General features: G+C 43.3%; 1 protein-coding gene across 2 annotated transcripts; it reads right to left on the reverse strand.

Moving 5' to 3' along the window:
• Positions 1-4,790: 4,790 nt before the first annotated feature.
• Positions 4,791-17,562, reverse strand: LOC119020986 (macrophage-stimulating protein receptor-like). Of its 2 annotated transcripts, XM_037100828.1 has the most exons (21): positions 17,410-17,562; positions 15,316-16,597; positions 13,643-13,819; positions 13,382-13,501; positions 12,296-12,466; positions 11,994-12,160; positions 10,755-10,887; positions 10,513-10,649; positions 10,227-10,406; positions 10,019-10,112; positions 9,698-9,928; positions 9,386-9,532; positions 9,126-9,288; positions 8,833-8,922; positions 8,284-8,490; positions 8,112-8,192; positions 7,844-8,025; positions 7,611-7,720; positions 6,380-6,545; positions 6,155-6,291; positions 5,770-6,001 (listed from the first exon to the last, which is right to left on the reverse strand). In XM_037100828.1, exons 2-21 carry the CDS (start codon positions 16,507-16,509, stop codon positions 5,770-5,772), a joined length of 4,119 nt encoding a protein of 1,372 aa, XP_036956723.1. In that variant the 5' UTR covers positions 16,510-16,597; positions 17,410-17,562. The 2 variants fall into 2 exon arrangements, with proteins under 2 accessions (XP_036956724.1, XP_036956723.1); XM_037100829.1 differs by lacking the exon at positions 17,410-17,562 and having other exon boundaries at positions 4,791-6,001; positions 15,316-16,509.
• Positions 17,563-17,811: the final 249 nt, after the last annotated feature.

Below are 17,811 nucleotides of genomic sequence, written 5' to 3' on the forward strand. Positions count from 1 at the left end.
CTGTGACCTCCCAGCTCTTCATCCTCCCTCTGAATGCAATGCAACAATGGAGAAGAGCAAGGCAGAGGGAGGAAGATTGCCTCGCTATTCAGCTATCTACTGATGGTACACAAGCTCAAGGATAGCGGATTCAATTCAGAGAATAAAAGTGTGAGAAAGGCTGCAAATCCACTTGCGAGATATTTTCTGCGCAGAATGTGAAGCTTTTAAGAAAAGGATTCAGTCCATTACTCAAGAAAAATGGCGATTAAAAAGTGTGATTATTTTTTTTATATATACACAATATGACAGACCCTGTTACAGGCTTGATTTTTCGGGGACACAACCGACAAACTTAACATTTACTCATTATTATAGCCATTTTGGAGATCCTCTGATTAGAATATTGAGAAAAAACACAAAAAACACTGGATGAGCGAATGACAAATCCAACGTACACTCTTACATTTTCTCTCCTCGTCTTCCTTTTGTTTTTCTCCACAAGGCCTCGAAACTCAGAGACCTTGAGCAATGAAAAAAACTTCAGGCGCTGAATGCGCACAGAGCCCGGTCCAAAACACCTGCAAGAGAAGGCACAACAACAGTGAATCATGCAAAAGCTTTTTTCATTCTTCCCTCACTCCTCAAACCCTCTTCTACCAAGTGGTGCAGTGCAGAACATTTGATGCCAGACACTACCACAAGACGGACTGTATCAATGGACATGTGGGCAGAGCGTGTCTGTGCGTTTGTGATTGTGTCTGTGTAAACCAGTGAACTCGCTGCAGCGTCTCTGATCAGAGAGCGTTCACACCCAAACCAAATGTTGAATATATTTGGTCACATTAGCTTTCATCAGGATGAATATGCATATCCAGAGTGCTGAAGCTCACTCGTCATTATTAGCTAACCCAGTCACATTTGACACATACCTGGCTGGATAAAAAGGAAATATACATACAAAAAGCTGGTATTTTGGCAGCTACACGGGGTGTTAATTGGCCGTCCTAATCATGAATCTCTCGTGTTCTCCCGTTTCCGTTAACAGGAAGCAGCCACAGTTTCTTTTTTGCCTTGTCCAGTTTGTCATGGATCACACAACAGCTGCTGCATGATATTTGCAGTTTCGCAGATTTTCAGCCGTACCCTGCCTCAGAACCAGGGCAGTGTGAAATAAAAGTGTAAAATATTTATAAATATATACACTTGAAGACAACAAAAGGAATTTTAGACCAGACACTTTTGGGATCTGCTCTCGGCTTGTTCGGTGCAGATATTCCCCCACACTGCGCTACTGGGTTTGGACAGGGTGGTGTGTATGTGTGTGTGTGTGTGTGTGTGTGTGTGTGTGTGTGTGTGTGTGTGTGTGTGTGTGTGTGTGTCTCTTTCTCTCTCTCTGTCAATACAGCCAGGCTTGTCATTGATCCATTGACGGGTTGTTCAATCTTGCCTCGAGTAATTATATGTCTATTAGATCCCGACGGCAACACATGTCTTTAAAGAGGACTTTACTCGTGAAGATCAGTTTGCTCCCTGTGTGGACATGTGGAGTTATCTTGACTTTGTCTCACGCCACATTCATGTCATATTGGAGTCACTGTTATCATCAGCTCACGCTTGCGAAATAGCATTTATGTAAAAAATCAAACACAGGTGGGAAGCCAGGATGTTCCTGGAAGCAGCCGTGCACATATCTGACTGCACATATAGTGCATGAAAAAGCAAACACGCCTCGTGTCATTCATTGTAATTTCATCCAAATGTAATCAATAAAGGGCATTATCCATTAGCCTCAATTCAACATGAAGGCGGTATGAGAGATCATAAATGAGTTACAGGTCCCTTAGATCCCCTGACTCAAACCTCTTCATGGCTCATGATGCCAGGACTAAAAGGTGCAGTCTGCCTAAAGGTGTTAGGGGCTCTAAATCTGTTGACACCCTCAAGGGAAATCACAAGATACATATTTTTTATCATTGCTTCCACTTGAAGTGTTTCTCATGTTTGTTTTATCTTGTCTAATCCTGCTGTTTTTATTAGCTCCACCGAGGTCTGTTGGTTGGCTGGTTGGCTGGTTCATCAGCAGGATTGGTGCAGGTCTGATTAAAGGAAGGGATCCAGGATTTTTTTTTATTCTTTACTTTACTTTCTTCTTTCTTATACTGCAAGATTATGTAGACTCTTTTTTTTGTTTGTTTTTTTACTTTTTTGTTAATTTCGTAAATAATAATGTACTGATCTTCATGAAAAAAAAGATGGCTGGTATTAATGAGTGAGTAGAGTCTGATTTGGAAATGCAAAAATCTGGATAGTGTGAATGTTTTTATATCAGATTCAGCGTACTGAATTAAAGGGGACTGTCTCTGGCTTGGGGTGTGGGGTGTTGCATAATGGGAAGTGTAGGATCCAGTGCTTTCAGAGCTTGACCCATCATATCAACTACGGTAGTTTAGGATCTTTCTGCCTCTGCTGCTTCATTTTTGACCATTCTTCCATAATCAAGTCCCCAAACTTTGTGACAGTGCAGTGTTAAATAAATTGTGGATTATTCCTTTAAGCTCTGCAGAGCCTAAATTTTATATCACAGGTGATAAAACTGCCACCCTGTTTGTTTTCAGTCATCAGTTTGTTTTGCTTGCATGAGCTGCAGGTGGAGTTTATGTCAACAATGCGTCACCTGAAGTCTGCCAGCACACTTCATTGTTATCCACATAGTTGACTGCTTACTTGTCATGTCTGTTCAGAGGGTCATACCTGGCAACTAGTAATCTGAACAGAAAAAGGAAACAAACTCTCAGTCTGACATATAAAATATATTTAAATAATGAAAATTGGACGAAAGACAGATTTATTGAACAGAGAGGAAAAAAAATCCAAGTAACTTTTTCGGTTCCAAAGCTGATGCCAAAAAAAAAAAAAAAAAAATCTCATTTCAAGTTTTGATTTCAATGCCAGTGTCCTTGTTTCATGCCAGACTTTATTTCAAATGCCAACGGCTTCACACAAAACCCAAAAGCTGCACTGTCAAGTTAATTAAAAGATCACTCTGCAAGTTGACATTTTGGAGAGTTAGGGGACAAATCTACTAAGAAATCTATTAAGACACTTGCTTTGAAGTCTCGAAGTGATTCCAGCACACCTGACAGCCTTCATTGCACTTGAAAGAGAGAAGTCTGCTTTATTTGGCCGTTGGCTGAGGTACAGGTACAAAAATGTCTTTTCCCAACTGTGGGTTCATGTCTCCTCACCTCCTCTTATCATATGCGGTCTATTAACACTTTTTAACCTCTCATTTCGCTGCAGATGCCATGGTCCCTCTGCACTGGAGATCCTGGAGATGGCAGCTGTTCGACTGACAGATTGAGAGCCAACAATGACCAATGAGTGATTGCGTAGAGTGACCCACTCTCTTCTTTCTTTCTCCTCTCTCCTGTGCCACTTACATGCTAACCCCTGGATGATTGATGCATCATGTAGCCAATGACATGTCAAATCGAAAATATATAAAATTAATGTCAATTCTTAACGCCTTAAACTTGGAAATGATGCAAGATTATGCAGTTTTGCTCATTGAATAGGCTGTCTTTCCACCTAAACACTTGCTTTTGACTACTGTATATGTATAAACATAGTGTAAGCACATGGCATTTTGTGACCTCAGAATAAAACTCATTAAGAAAAACTTGTGTTCAGTGTTTATCTTTAGTGATATTGTTATTGAATCTGAACTTGGGCCATGTACAACTATGTGATGTGGACCCATTTTGTTTCCAGCTAATACGGGCACTTAAAGGTCATCTGCAGGCTTATTTTTGTAATAAATAACTTATAAATAAAATAAATAATTCAACGTGTGCAAACGCCTATAGATTAATGCCAGAAGTACTTAGAAAGCCTCTGAAAAATTCACCCTATATCCTTTTAAAAGAGCCTAACACTATGCATGTGCTCCAAAGAGTTCAACAAAAGCTCTGAATTCACAATGTTACCTACGTTTCCAGGAATGAAAACAGGTTAAATAGCACTGATAAGATTGATGGTAAAGATTAATTAACTGACTGGCAACTTTTTCAGCCTCATTGCATCCTGTGTTTGCTTCTGCACAATTTAAATAAAAATAAATCTCCAAATAACCATCACTATGGATTCCTGCTCAGTCTTTCGCTGCAAACATCATCTCATTTCCACATCCTGAACCACCACCTGAACACGACCAGAGTATGTTGTTAATACTGCCACCTTTTTTCTCCGTACCTGAAGGCAAAGGGATAAAAAATAAATAAATAAAAAAAACCTTTTTTTAGAACCATAAATTATTCATAGAGAGTATTACAAATGCTAGATACACAGATTAGGCAGAAGCATGCAGTTTTCACTCTGGCTGTGCTGACATAATTCAGACCTCTAACAGTGTGTGCTTTTTTCCTCTCATCCACCTGGCAGAGAACAGGAGCTGCCTCAGACCTGTGCCATTGGCTTTGATGATCCACTTTCATGAAGAACTTCTCTACCTGCTGCAGTGAGCTGCATTTTTACAAGAAAATAAATAAATAAATAAATAGAAAATGTAGGCTGTCTTGTTTGCTCATCAGGATGTTTTCTCAGGGAAAACACGAGCATCGGGAGACATTCAACTTGTTGACATGGGACGACTATGCGCAATCGGCCATTTGTCTGTACAAAAAACAACAACACTCTTTCACAATGCAACCCAGAGCGGAGATATGATACCGTCAGTTCAGTCTTGGATGGAAGGAGAGAAAAATGCAGCAATGACACAAATCAAGTGCACAAGAACCACATCTATTACCCCTGGCAGAAAGCTTGTTTTAATATCATAACATATTGTCAGTCTCAAAGTTGAAAAATCAGTGCATGAATTACAAAATCCCTTTGGATTGTCTAACAATGCTGTGGAGATCATTATCAATTACACGCAGGGGACAATACTGCGAAGAATGCTATGCTACGCTGATTGATTGGGAAGACCAGGTTTGTATGGTGGTGTGGGGGTTCAGATGGATGTGGCTCTGCTGTTTGTGTAACACCTTTGTGTTGAGCTCTCTGCTGTAGCGCAGAGCTTCACTGCAGCAGTAACTCAAGTGTGCTTCAGAGGGAGGTGTCGGTTGCCCTCTAGTGATGATGACAGGTACTAGCTGTGACTCTCAGCCTCGGCTGACGTCTGAACGGCACCAGCAGCTCACTCTATAATTCAGTCGGTGCGGAGCTTTTGACAGAGGCTCCAAATCTGAGCAGGGTGAGTTCTTCTGCATCCGGTCTGATGATTTCACATACAAAGTCACTCGTATTAAGTCTGCCTTGTATACATTCTATTCTATATCCCCATAAAGCATGGAATGTGTCAGAAAACATCAAAACGTGGCCCCTGAGCGCATCAACATTTATAGACCCCCCGCCTGGCAGTCTAACACATGTATTATAAAACAGCACATCGTCTCATGTGGCCCCACATCCTATTCTACAAATCTGAGAACAAAAGCACATTTTACATTCATTCTGTCTATTTCACACTTGTGCCTTAGATGTTTGTAGAAAAACAACAACAATTTCTTCCAACTCCATGCTCTGTCTCAGCTCTAACAAGAGTTTATAGTACCTACAGTGTCTTTCAAATCAGTAGCCAAACCTTTCACATGCGCAGGTTTGTAAACGTGACCAACAATTTATGGATCCAGGCTCAGCTGTCCCTTTTTCTTCTATGCCTTCCTTTAACCTGAAATCCAGATCCTGTGCTCGTATCAGAGAGTCTCAGGGCTTTGTTTTGCACCCTCAGCTGGCAGCATGGCTGTCCATCTCCGAGTCTGAGGCCTCGGCCTCGTCTGCAGATCCAGTCAGCGATGGGTAAGGCCTCGGCTGGTCTAAGTTGACATAGTGAACCTTCAGACTGATGTAGTGCTCTCCCTCCAGGCAGGACAGGATGTGTTGTACTTCTGTAACCAGGCTGTGGAAACTCGGTCTGTACTCAGGCTCCGGGTCCCAACATGTCAGCATGATGGAATAGCTGTGGAATGAATAAAGGCGCGAATGAGTAATCAAGTGAGGGAACTACTGAATCATGACCAGTGTGAAGTTAAAACTCATATATATCCACAAGGAACTGAGTCTCCTGCAGAAAACAATGCAATATTTATAAGGTGAGTGTATGATTTCTTACAGCGTATCAGGGCAAAACTGTGGCTGAGGAAGCCGACGTCCCTTCAACAAGTAGTGTGTGATGTCATAGGGGTCCACGTCTGGATACGGGCTGGCGCCTCTGGTCAACAGCTCCCACATCAGGATGCCATATGACCACTGGGAAACACATAAGCAGCTGCGTTGTAGATACATACATGATAGCTGAGACAAGCATGTTTTAGCGGGCTGGATGAGGAAAACTCACCACGTCAGACTTGGTGGTGAACTTTTGTGTTTGCAGGCTTTCGATGGCCATCCACTTCACAGGCAGCTTGACCCGTTTCTGATCTTGAATGCTGTAGTATTCCTTGTCATAGATGTCCCTTGCCATGCCGAAGTCGGCCACCTTGACCGTGAAGGTTTCATCCAGCCTGAGGAGAGAAGGTATCATAAGGAAACCTCATCTCCCAAACTGCTTTTTGCTCAGGTGACACATCTCGAGACTCAAGCACTGTAATTAAACAGTATTTTTTTGCTCAACAGCAGAGGTATCTATGTGGTGGCCATGATATAAGCAGGCTTAATTTTATAAATGCTCAGAAAAGATTCTTCGTTCTTAACTTTCTGTTTTAGTTTAGCATCAGATATGCTGGAGCATCCTTTATGAAAGTAAAGGAGACAATGCTACCCCACAATTCCTTGCAGCGGCAACATTTAAAGCAAAAGGAGCAAATTAATACATGACACAAAAACCTCAGTAGCTAACATTGGAGTCTGCAAGCATAAACTAATGGCCGCTGAGTGATGCAGTTGTCTTTTCCAAAGTCCTGGATGAATAAATTCTTATTCACGTCTGTCTTTGAACTCATCACGTTTCCAGTCTGAAAATTAGAGTGGTATCAATCATATTGTGTAACTGTCTCAAACAAAGCCAAACATGTCAACTATTTCAGTGTTTTTTTGTGATTTTTACATCTTCATGTAACCCAGTACAAAGGGCACCTCTAACAGACACAATTTGAGTCCAAGAAAAATAAATACACCACCAAATTATTACTTGCGTCGATTTCTTTGTTGACTCTTTAATTTGGTGGAATCATTGGAGCCTTTCTTTCTTTGAAATTAAAAAATACTACTTAAAAAAGCAAAGTTTATTTATCACGAAGAAGAGAAATACTGGATGCAAAGGAAACAACGTTTACATATATTGTCTGTTTTGGGGTTTTATGAACTTTGCAAAAGTAATTTGGCAGGATACTGTCGCAATAAAAGTACTGTAGTTGGCTGAAGAACAACCAACACTGTGGAATTTGTTTTCCAAAGTCAAATCAATAATTCTATTCATGACTTAAATGCTCATTTATAATACAGAACTTGGCCTCAGATTGCATTAACTTGAAAAACCACAAGAGACATTGCAATGGCCTCCTGAGGCGTGATGAAGCTCCTCCACTGGCTGGCCACGGGCCAGTGATCAGTGTATGAGTCACACTCACATGCAGTTACGTGCAGCCAGGTCTCTGTGGACAAACTTTTTCTGGGCTAAATACTCCATCCCCTTGGCAACCTGGAGCCCGAAGCCAATCAGGTCTTTCACAGTCGGGTTCTGCGGAGAACAAAGAAGAAATGAAACGGGGCAATGACCCATCCGAGGTCTAATGATGTAGTACAAACTCAGAGCAAAAACTCATGACCCTACATGTCCAGAATGTCTCATTGCGTAATTTACCCTTTTCTCTGAGCGGATGAAGTGACGCACATCCCCGTGCTTCATGTATGGTAACACCACCAGAGGGAGCCCCTCTTTAGGCAGCATGATGCCCAGCAGGGATAGTATGTTGGGGTGGTGGAATCCTTTCATGATGAGGCCTTCTCTTAAGAACTGGTCCACCTCCCCTAAATCAGTGATCCCTGTTAATGCAAAGCATAAAGATGAATCCAACAGTCGCGAAGCTCACACAGTGCTGATTTCAGTGGTAAAGCCCGTATTCACGTACGGTTCAAAGATTTGACAGCGCAGTGGGTCTCCTGCTTGTTGCTGTCTATCAGGTATCCGTGGTAAACTGTCCCAAAGTGGCCTGGATAGGATGGAAATATGGTAGTTACAAATTTGCAAAGAAAGAACAAAAAAAAACAAAACAAACAGAGGTATTGATAGAAGAGGCTCACCTTTGCCGATAATCTGGCTGTCTTCAATTCGGAGCATTTCAGCAGGGATCAAGACATTTTTTACTTCTTCCAGAAGATCCGAACTGAGACTGACCATGGAGATGTTGTCCCGTGGCATCAGAGGAATGGCCAGATGATCATAGCTGGCAGCGTACAGCAAACCTTGGAAGGCCATTCCAGAACCTGATGTCTGACTCGACAGATCGACTGTAACACAGAAGGGGAAACACACAAAATGTTATTGTTGTTGTTGTTGTTTTTGTTTTGTTTTTTTATAAAGACCATGTGAAAGTATTCCTTAAACTTTTTTATGGTATCTTTATGGTCTTTATCCCGCTACCTTCAAATTTCTCCACAAAGAAATCGAGCAGTTGTTCTATATTTATCTATTTACTTATACAAACCCTGTACAATACTACAATAATCTATAGATTAGGCTGTATTTGAAAAGGCTGTACTTCCTGGGGTCAGGTGTACAGGATGAAGAAAAAGGGAATACATAAGGTGGAAGCACTGATTAAGAGGTTATATGGATGACTGACGTCTCACCTCGTCTGTAGTCGCCTGTCGGGGAGAAATCGGAGGCGCTGCCCATGCGATTCCGCGAAAGCATTGTTGATAAACGATTCTCGATGTTGGCTTGAAAGGATACATATGGTATATGAAAACCACTCAGCAACACAAGTTAACAGTTGACAGTAAAGTGAGCGGCGAAACTCACGGTTGGGTTAATAGTAAATAAACAATACTGCAAAATGGGCATACATTAGGAACTCCCGTTTGCACAGCTCAGCGTACCCTCGATGAGAGGGATGTATCGAGAAACAGCTGAGTTTTCTCACCTCGCTTCTTCCTCCTCAGATGGATCATGACAATCAACGCAAGGCCGGCGCCTGCTACTAGTGCAGCGATGATGCCCAGCGCGATGCCCACGATCACAGTGGTGAAGTTGCCATCATCGTTCACTACTGTGCCCACGTCGGTCACTTCCCCGTTCACATACACCTACAGGAGGTGGAACAGACGATTTTTTTACATTTGTTGAATACATTTGATTTCAAAGTGGAATATCTTATGCTGAATGATGGAGAGGCCGACTCACCCTGACAGGCAACCCCTCGCTGGGAATAAGCAGACCTTTAGGAATCCTGCAGGTCAGCTCGTTCAACAGAACCTGGGCGTTACAGTTCACTCCCCCGATGGTCATGATGATCTTCATACATGTGCTCACTGTATTCAGTTTACTATGCTGTTATAAATGTGGAACAAACGGTTTATATGTTAAAAGGGAAGTAGAATGAAGCACTCTGGCATGCATGTTTTAACGACTGTGCTGTGCAATTGGTGGTATTGAGACTTAATACAACACATTTGATATGTTAATATGTGAGGAGTGTGAAGTGTGTAAACATACATGCAGTGAAACTTCCGTCTCTCCTGGTTTTAGGTACAATAAATGATCGTCGTTTTCAAAGGGTATGACTTTGACATCGGAATAGTAGGCAAAGCGCCTCTTCCAGAGGTTACTTCTTCCATCCATGTGAATGACAATATCTCCCGTGTCAGACTTGCCTTCTGGAATTTCCTCAGGAAACGCAGGGGCCCAGCATTCCATATGTGTGGAATTTGTTGTGCCGTTACAGACCTTGGACGAAAGCAATTTTGAGCTTAAATAAAAAAAATGTGTCAGTGAAGACATACAGTGTAAACGCGTGTCAAAGGTGTCTCCACTCACTCGTTGAAGAGTCTGCAGGTTGGGATTTTTGTACTGAACCACAGTTGTGTGGGCAGAATCAAGATTCTGACCTGTTATCACCAGTCTGGAGCCACTGCATGACAACACAAATGAGAGTGTGAGTAATAACACTGAGTAAGAGTTGACTGAATGTATTTCTAAGAGAATGAGTTTATTATTAAGAGCAGAGCGGGGGACAGTGTCCTACCTTTGGAAACTGCAATGAGGCTGTACAGATGTTATGACTGGGTTCCTCTTGTAAAAGAACGTCTTACTGCTGTTCACTGGAAACTTGTCGATGATGACTTTGACAGGTTCCTTCCCGACGCCTGCTGCAGCTGGTGTGTGACAGACGATCGAAGACAAAGTCCCGTCTCCTTCAGAAGCACTGAGAAGAACAGACGTACTAACCTGAACCCGGTGAAGAGAATGCCATGGACAGTTTTTCTAGACAGTTTTTGTCAGTAAAAGCAGAAGACTTCTGTGTCACTCACCTCTGATTGGTGCATGTTTTGTCACCGAAGACGATTTTTCTCTGTACCCCAGCATTAAGATATCTGCCTGTCAGTGTAACTGTTGTTCCTCCAAACACGGGTCCATAGTCGGGCTTGATTTCTGTTATGCTCGGCTCCTGGTCAGACAAAATCACTTAACAATGTCACATCATCTATTACGCAAATAAATAACATACATAAAACACATTTTTAAACTGTTTTGATCGCATAAAAGTTCTCACCACAAAAGAGAACCCGGGCATCTGAGCTGTGCCCTCAATAGAGTAGCGGCCCTCCACCTCCCCCTCGTGCACCTCCAAGGTGATGGTGAGATTCTGAGCGGCTTCAGTTTTTCCCTGAATCGTGCACACTAGCCTGCATTGAGAGCACAATTATTAATGGGTCTGTGGATTCTGAGGATGAAGATATCGCAGTGAGTCAGCCGCTACTCAGACAGATAAGAACAGCAGCAAATGTGTCACAGTGACAAAGACATTTACACAGCATTAATAACAGTTTCAACCGTACACAGTAAAACGCAACATCTTTACTGTGTCTAATGCTTGACTCTCCTCTCAGCAGGGGCGGAGATGTGGGAGAACGCCGTCCCATGAGCAGAATTTGAAGGGGAATGGCGTTCAAATTTTTAAAGTTTATTCAATATTCTTAAAAAAGTGCTGCAGCATTTGCGATATCTCTATTTCCTTCATGCCTGTTATCAGAGAATGAAATGAAAATCTGCTCAAAATCTGATTAAACTTCATTAGTCTCAGAGTAAACTTCTCCAAAGTCAGTTCAGACAGCTCTGGCCTCTTATACATGGAAACGTTTTGTTTATGAATACTTCTATGAAGCGATAGAGTCTAAAACAATGCTGTATTTCATTTTTTTCATCATTACATCTACAATCCAGAATAGGACTTGATACATTATCAAGATAAGAAGCCTTATCAGTACCTGAAATCACAAATAACATACATAGTAATCTCACAAAAATAAAAAAATTCACATATTCCTCAAAAAGAGAAATACTGACTAAAAACTATGCATTCACGCCGTTTAATTATAGACTAAATTCAGTGAGCACATTTTGTAAAGCAAAATAACCTGACTGGTCAGCCACATCAGATAAAAAGAAAATGCTGTAATGGTCCCATATTGAAGAAAGTAAGAGTTCCTGTATTTATTTTTTATTTTTCATAAAGCAAGAATTAGTTGTTAGTATCAAAGTGCTAAATCCACAGAGAAATGTATACAGCAAATATTCAGAAACTGTGCCCTAGACGAGCAAGCAAGACTTCCGTAAAGTTGTGATGTCACAACTGTACAGTCAGCGATGCACAGTCTAATTAATTCAATAACAGTGACAGCAATAACTTTACACCTTTGCACCTTTTGTGCAAAGATGCAGCCCAAAGTGCAGAACAAAGAGAGGATAAAACAATTATTTCTAATAAATAAGTGACAGGCCTGCTACTCACTGTTCACTGTTGCTCTTTTCAGGCAGGACGGTGCACGTGTTGCCAGAGCCCAGTGTGACGACGTGGGTCTTGCCGCTGATGATGGCGGGTCGCAGAGAAGACTGAAACTCCCAGCCGCACAGAGTCACATCTGTCTCACTACCGGCCGGTTCCATCTTAGGGAAAAACTGCAGACAAAAAAAAAAAGAGTTACGGCATCACCCAGAGTAGCGATTGCAATCTCAGCACGATCGCTTCACGATTCATGGTCTTTTTCGAACAACACGGATTGGCTAATCAGTTCCACCTAGCGGCATATCTACCTCTGTTATGACAGGTGCGCATGAGTGTTTGTTCCACTGCGAGGCACACTCATTCTGCCTCGAGCAGATTCCCGAACACCAGCCACAGTTCATGAAGCGTGGCGCCATCAAACACAGGGGGCATGTCATGAAATGTGCACACCCCGGTCCTGCAGAGGGCACCTTGAACATCTAGATCAGGGAGGACGGAGAGGAGGGTGGGGTACGAGGTTAGCAGGATAACACGGATTACTCAACACAATAGTCATCACACCCTCTCCTACAGGCAGTGACACGGTCAATGGATTCACACACTTAACACAGTTGAGCCTTTGGGCCCCAAATTAGGAGCTGAATGTCACACAATTCTTGCACTTTTTGCACTTTATTTGACTGCGTTTTAAATCACACGCTGTTTATTTTAGTCCATATGCAGCATTTCTTACAAAGCAAATATTGTTGCATGCATCGTGCATACAGTCGCCCTACTCTGTCGTATCAGTGCAGCTTGAACTTTAAAACTCTTGTTTACACATCTGTCGCAGTGAGCAGTGACAAATCTGAAATCAAAAGAAAAGGCTTGTGAGACAGTGAGCTGTGCAGAGGCGTGCTGGTCAGAAGAGCCACCACAGCATGCACACTGAGAAACTGTGCCCTGCTGCAATTGGACATCCTGGTATTTATATAGTACTTCACTCAAGCAGAAGTACAGGTACGAAGAAAGAAGACATAAATGAGACTCTGGTTAAAGCAGGGGTTCACTTTCATTACTCATGTGGGATGTGTCCCAGCTGTTCACAAACACAACAGTAAATGAGGACGGATATTTTGGGTTTGGCAAGCGTTGCAAATAATACTCCCTCAAATGCATCGAAACTAAACTAACGAGCCTGGATGTAAAAAGTTGTCCGAAAAATCAACACTCCAGTAAAGAACAGATACCTGATAAATTGGCTTAAGTACAGAAACAAATATCTGTTACTTCCCATCTCTGATGCTGAGTAGTGTGGTATCTCCATACACGTATGTGTGTGCATTATGTCTTTGTCCATTTCAGAGAGACACAGTGTTAGTCTGTTTGAAATGCCGCAATTGCTCCAAATGTACCTTGTTTCCAACCACGAAGAGAAGTGAGTCTTCTGAGTACACAGCCGCCGTCCTGGACACTTCGGTCTCTCCCAGAGAATAGTTGGCAAAAACAATCGGCTTGTACAGCGAAAGAATCACCTGAACGGGACCAAATTGGACAAAGTCACAAGGACTCTTTATATACACTTTGTTCTTCTGACAGTAAAAACGTGCACAGTTAGTTCACACATTTGAAGAGTAACGCACAATTTATTATTCTATCCTCAGACAGATCGCTACCTGCAGTATCCGTCCATCTGAGGTGCCAAAGTGTCCCAGCGTGTCATTCCCAGTAGTGGTGACGAGGACAGAGGTGAAAAGGACGTCTCTCATCTGCCTGTTGAAGAGGTCCTGTCTGTGGACCGGCTTTGACACCAGAGTGGGTTTGGCGCTGCATGCAACATTACCCTCAGGGTCCTGCAAAATGATTCATGAAACACAACCTGAAGCCAAGTGTCGGGGGAGATGTAATCGAAATCTAATATCTGTCGTTTTATCATCAGCAGTCTGCTTGTGTAAACTCTTGTGTGTGTGAGAGAGAGAGAGAGGAAGAGGAACAGCGAGAGAGAGAATCTTGATTTAGGGGGGGGGGGGAGTGCTCCAGCCTCGCCTTGGGTCATCTTTAACAAGCTGTGAGAGGAACACGGTCATAAAAAACAGCAGTGACTCCAGCTCCGTATGTTGACTCGGTGACTGTTCCTCAAACACTGACTGGGACTGGACTTTTACGCTCCTAAAACAGTGGATGGCAAACGCGTGTGTGACGGTGGCTGCCGGAGCATGAGATACTTTGGGTTAATAAGAAGTTACTGTCCACAAAAGAAAAGCAGGTGATATGTTGAACATATGGTAAACATTCCACTGCTAGGCAATTGAGCTGACCTGCCTCAGCACGCCTCTGTTTGCTTCCCACTACTTGAATGCCCATATTCCCGTCATTAGATCTTTTCCGTCACTTTGAAATCCTGCATTTCAAGCTTCGAGCCCACACCGCATCCAAGTTATTTTATCGCACACACCCAGTTCTAGGAATACTTAACTTGAACTCGATGTGTACTTTATTTTTTTGGTGATTGATTAATAGGTGATTCCCACCTCCTGACCCCTCTTCTCTTCAGCATTCTGCCCGTTTCCTGCTCCAGCAGCGTGCATAAAAGAGCCAGGCACAGTCCGACACTCTCCCTCCCCCTTGAAATTCCACCTTTTTTTTTTTTTATCAGCAGGATTTATAACTTGTGTGTTTGTTGCCACACATTCCTGTAGGTGCACACATGGCTGTGAGGGCTCAAAGGACACAGTTTGAACTCAGGAGACGGACCACACCTTTATTATTTTGACTTGGCAAATGTTCTATTCTATACTCTGTTTTGATTGCAAGCTCTGCGCATTGTTCCGACACTTTTTTTTTTTTGCCTCTGGTAGATTATCAATTAAGGGGTTCTAATCAGTCCCTTTATCGCAGAACACACATCTGATGACGGAGCTTTCGTATCAAATCTCAGTTGCCACCCCTTTTTCCACGGAGAGAGACTGAAACCTAACAGAGTGGAGAAGCGGTGTGGCAACGCACGGGTCGCACTCCTGACTCATCCACCGCTCCCTGTTCGCTCATCTGGCCCGGCGCTCTCACACACCTTCACAAGCATAATCGGGCCGTCCAGATTTACTGTAGTGTCTCCATCCCCTTATTGCTCAACACTCACATCAAGCTGTCAGCTTAAAGACAAACTACATTGTTCTGATCCCGGGTGACTTAATTACACAATGTTTGTCTGCATGGGTCACTTCCTGTCTGGGCATAAGGTCGACCTTTGTACTGTTCCTGTGCTCAAAAAAACAACACACACACACACACACACACACACACACACACACACACACACACACACACACACACAAAAACAGTTACTCACTTCATGCGGGCAGCTCTCGAGTGGCTGGAAGTGACTGAGGCCTCTGGACAGCCGCTCTGTACCTGACATGCAGCAGGCCTCCACGCCTTCATCGATCACCTGGTTCACTTTGGTCAAAGGGAAGGCGCACAGGGCCGAGTCCCTCTGAGGCTCGCCTGCCTCGTTCACCTCTGCAAACACCCCATACAGAATGTCCTCGGTCTCGCGCACCCTCAGCTCGTCTGCCAAGTCCTTCGCCGCTTTCCCAAAGTGTGCCGCCTGCAGCCCGTTGTACACCCTGAACCCCTCTCTCCGTTTCCGTCGCCGCTTTGGGTTGTACTGGCACTCCAGCACCACCTCTCTGTACATCCACACCTCTGGGTTTAAAGCCGGCAGTCGTGCCAGACGGGTTTGAAAAGCTGAATTGACCTTTGATGGGGTTTCTCTCTGCAGGGACAGGAAGTAGACGTACTCGCTGGTGGAGAAGCTGTAGATGTAATCAATCTTGTATGAGTCCCGCAGGCCGGGGAGCACTGTCAGCCCGTTCATGACCATGTGAAAGCCATCTTCAGTCGAGAGAGGCCTCATAGCTGATATCGACCTCCTCGGGTACCTCTCTGCCACCTGGTCGTTGAGGGACGCTGCCGCAAAGAAGAGAGACGTGGCCGACTGCTCAACGATGATGACTTTGGTGCCCAGCGGGCTGGCCACGCAGTCCGGACAGTAGCTTGGAGAGTTTTGCTCCTTTTTGTATAAGCACTGAGGCTTAGGCTGTGATGTGCTTAAGTCAATGAAGTAACAGATCCCATGCTGAGTACTCCCACAAATGTACAGGTAGGGCAAATAAAAGTCATAAGTATCCAAAAGCAGAACCTCATTGTCTGTATCCACTGGATCCCCAGGATCTGTTTCTATGTCACACAGCCGACAGGTCTCACAGTCAGGACTGCCAACAGGTCCAGTTTTCACCTCCCATATTTTGTGCATAGTGTTGTTGACTGCCTCTATTACATTCTGGCTTCCCACGTACACCTGTTTCGAGTCCCGGTCCACTGCGATGTTCTGTATGGGTTTGTCTGCTCGGAAGTGCGGGAGGGAGTATTCTACAGTGAAATCCACCGGCCTGCGTGCAGCAGAAGCACACGTGTGCTGTCCCGAGGCCGTTTGTGTCTGTATCCATAGGCATACTGTCAGCAAGGCGGCCACAGCGACCATCTCCACGTCACAGTCCGCCGTGATTAAGTGCTACCTATAAGACACGTTCCTCAGAGAGAACATTCTGGAGGAGGAGCAGCAGGGAGCTCTGTGAGGGGAGGCAGAGGAGGAATGCTGAGGTTTAACAGACAGAACGCTGCAGTAACATGTGATTCTCACACTCACTGAGATCCAGCGCTGTGGAAGTGGAGGTGGATACTATAAACATTTTTGTTTAAACTGGGAAAAACGCAGCACAAGGAACTGAGGGAACAGGGGAAAAGTATCAGCTGCTGTTTTTTTTTTTCCTCCCCTGAGCCATGTGATTAAAGATGCTTTTAATAAAAACATTTGGCATCTACAGATGTTTGAATTGATATAGACAGATGTGGCATAGCTGTGAAACACACCGAAGCCAGTGGAAACATAACAAGTTGAGAGAGTCGAGATAAAATCTAGCATGGGCAAGACATGACTTGCTGTAACATGTGAAGCAACCGTGGAAATGTTCTGGCCTCCTGAGCCGTCTATAGAAAGGTTGTATCAACTGAGCTTATCTTATTCATATTCTATTTTTTCTTTTCTTCATTTCAAAAAGCAACAATACAGGTTGTAAAGGGTGTTCAAATATGCAGATAATTCAGTAGTTATCCTGTATTCACAATTATAATACACCACTGAGAAATGGACAACTATTTTACAGCAGAGACCCAAGAGAGCTGCTTTTTGAGGTGAGAACTTTTAAGTCAAAATCATCAAAATATGGATCATTTGTGACGATAATACCTGCTGAATTTATATTGCACATGCAGGAGAGCTGATGAGCTGTGTGTTATAACTAAAGTGTGTTCAGTCATTCATTAACGAGGCTATTCTAGATATCCCCGATTTAAAAAAAAAAAAAAAAAAAAATCATCTTACCTGGCTTTGAAATTGAGGAGAGTTTTTTTTTTCCCCAACAGTCTCAAGATGTGAATTCTTCAGCAGATTAATTTCCGGTGTTCGTGAAGCTCCACTCACTGACCCGCAGCAGCGCACTCACCTGACAGCGCCGAACTCCCACTGGCACCGAGTTGACACCGAACTACATAAAGTAAAGTGTTCGAGGCGACTCCAGTCTGCAGCGGGAAACAGGATCTCACCGCCCACCTTCAAAATAAAAGCATGCTAGGAAAACGGATTGCGGTTGACTGCTGATTTGATTTCTTCTATTTGATTTTTCTTTTTTATTCAATAATATTGAGTTAAGTTGAAAAAAGAAAGTCCTAGCCAGTTTAACAAAATAAATACCAAAAAATGAAGGAAATGGGATTGAACACATTT

The sequence above is a fragment of the Acanthopagrus latus genome, chromosome 6, assembly GCF_904848185.1.
Source record: "Acanthopagrus latus isolate v.2019 chromosome 6, fAcaLat1.1, whole genome shotgun sequence".
NCBI classification, from domain to species: domain Eukaryota; kingdom Metazoa; phylum Chordata; class Actinopteri; order Spariformes; family Sparidae; genus Acanthopagrus; species Acanthopagrus latus.

Coding starts and splice junctions, on each gene's coding strand:
- LOC119020986 (XM_037100829.1), bottom strand. CDS start 16,509: ATGGTCGCTGTGGCCGCCTTGCTGACAGTATGCCTATGGATACAGACA. Junction 9,929..10,018: donor ACCTGCAGACTCTTCAACGA/GTGAGTGGAGAC, acceptor CTTTCGTCCAAG/GTCTGTAACGGCACAACAAA. Junction 8,923..9,125: donor TCTGAGGAGGAAGAAGCGAG/GTGAGAAAACTC, acceptor TATCCTTTCAAG/CCAACATCGAGAATCGTTTA.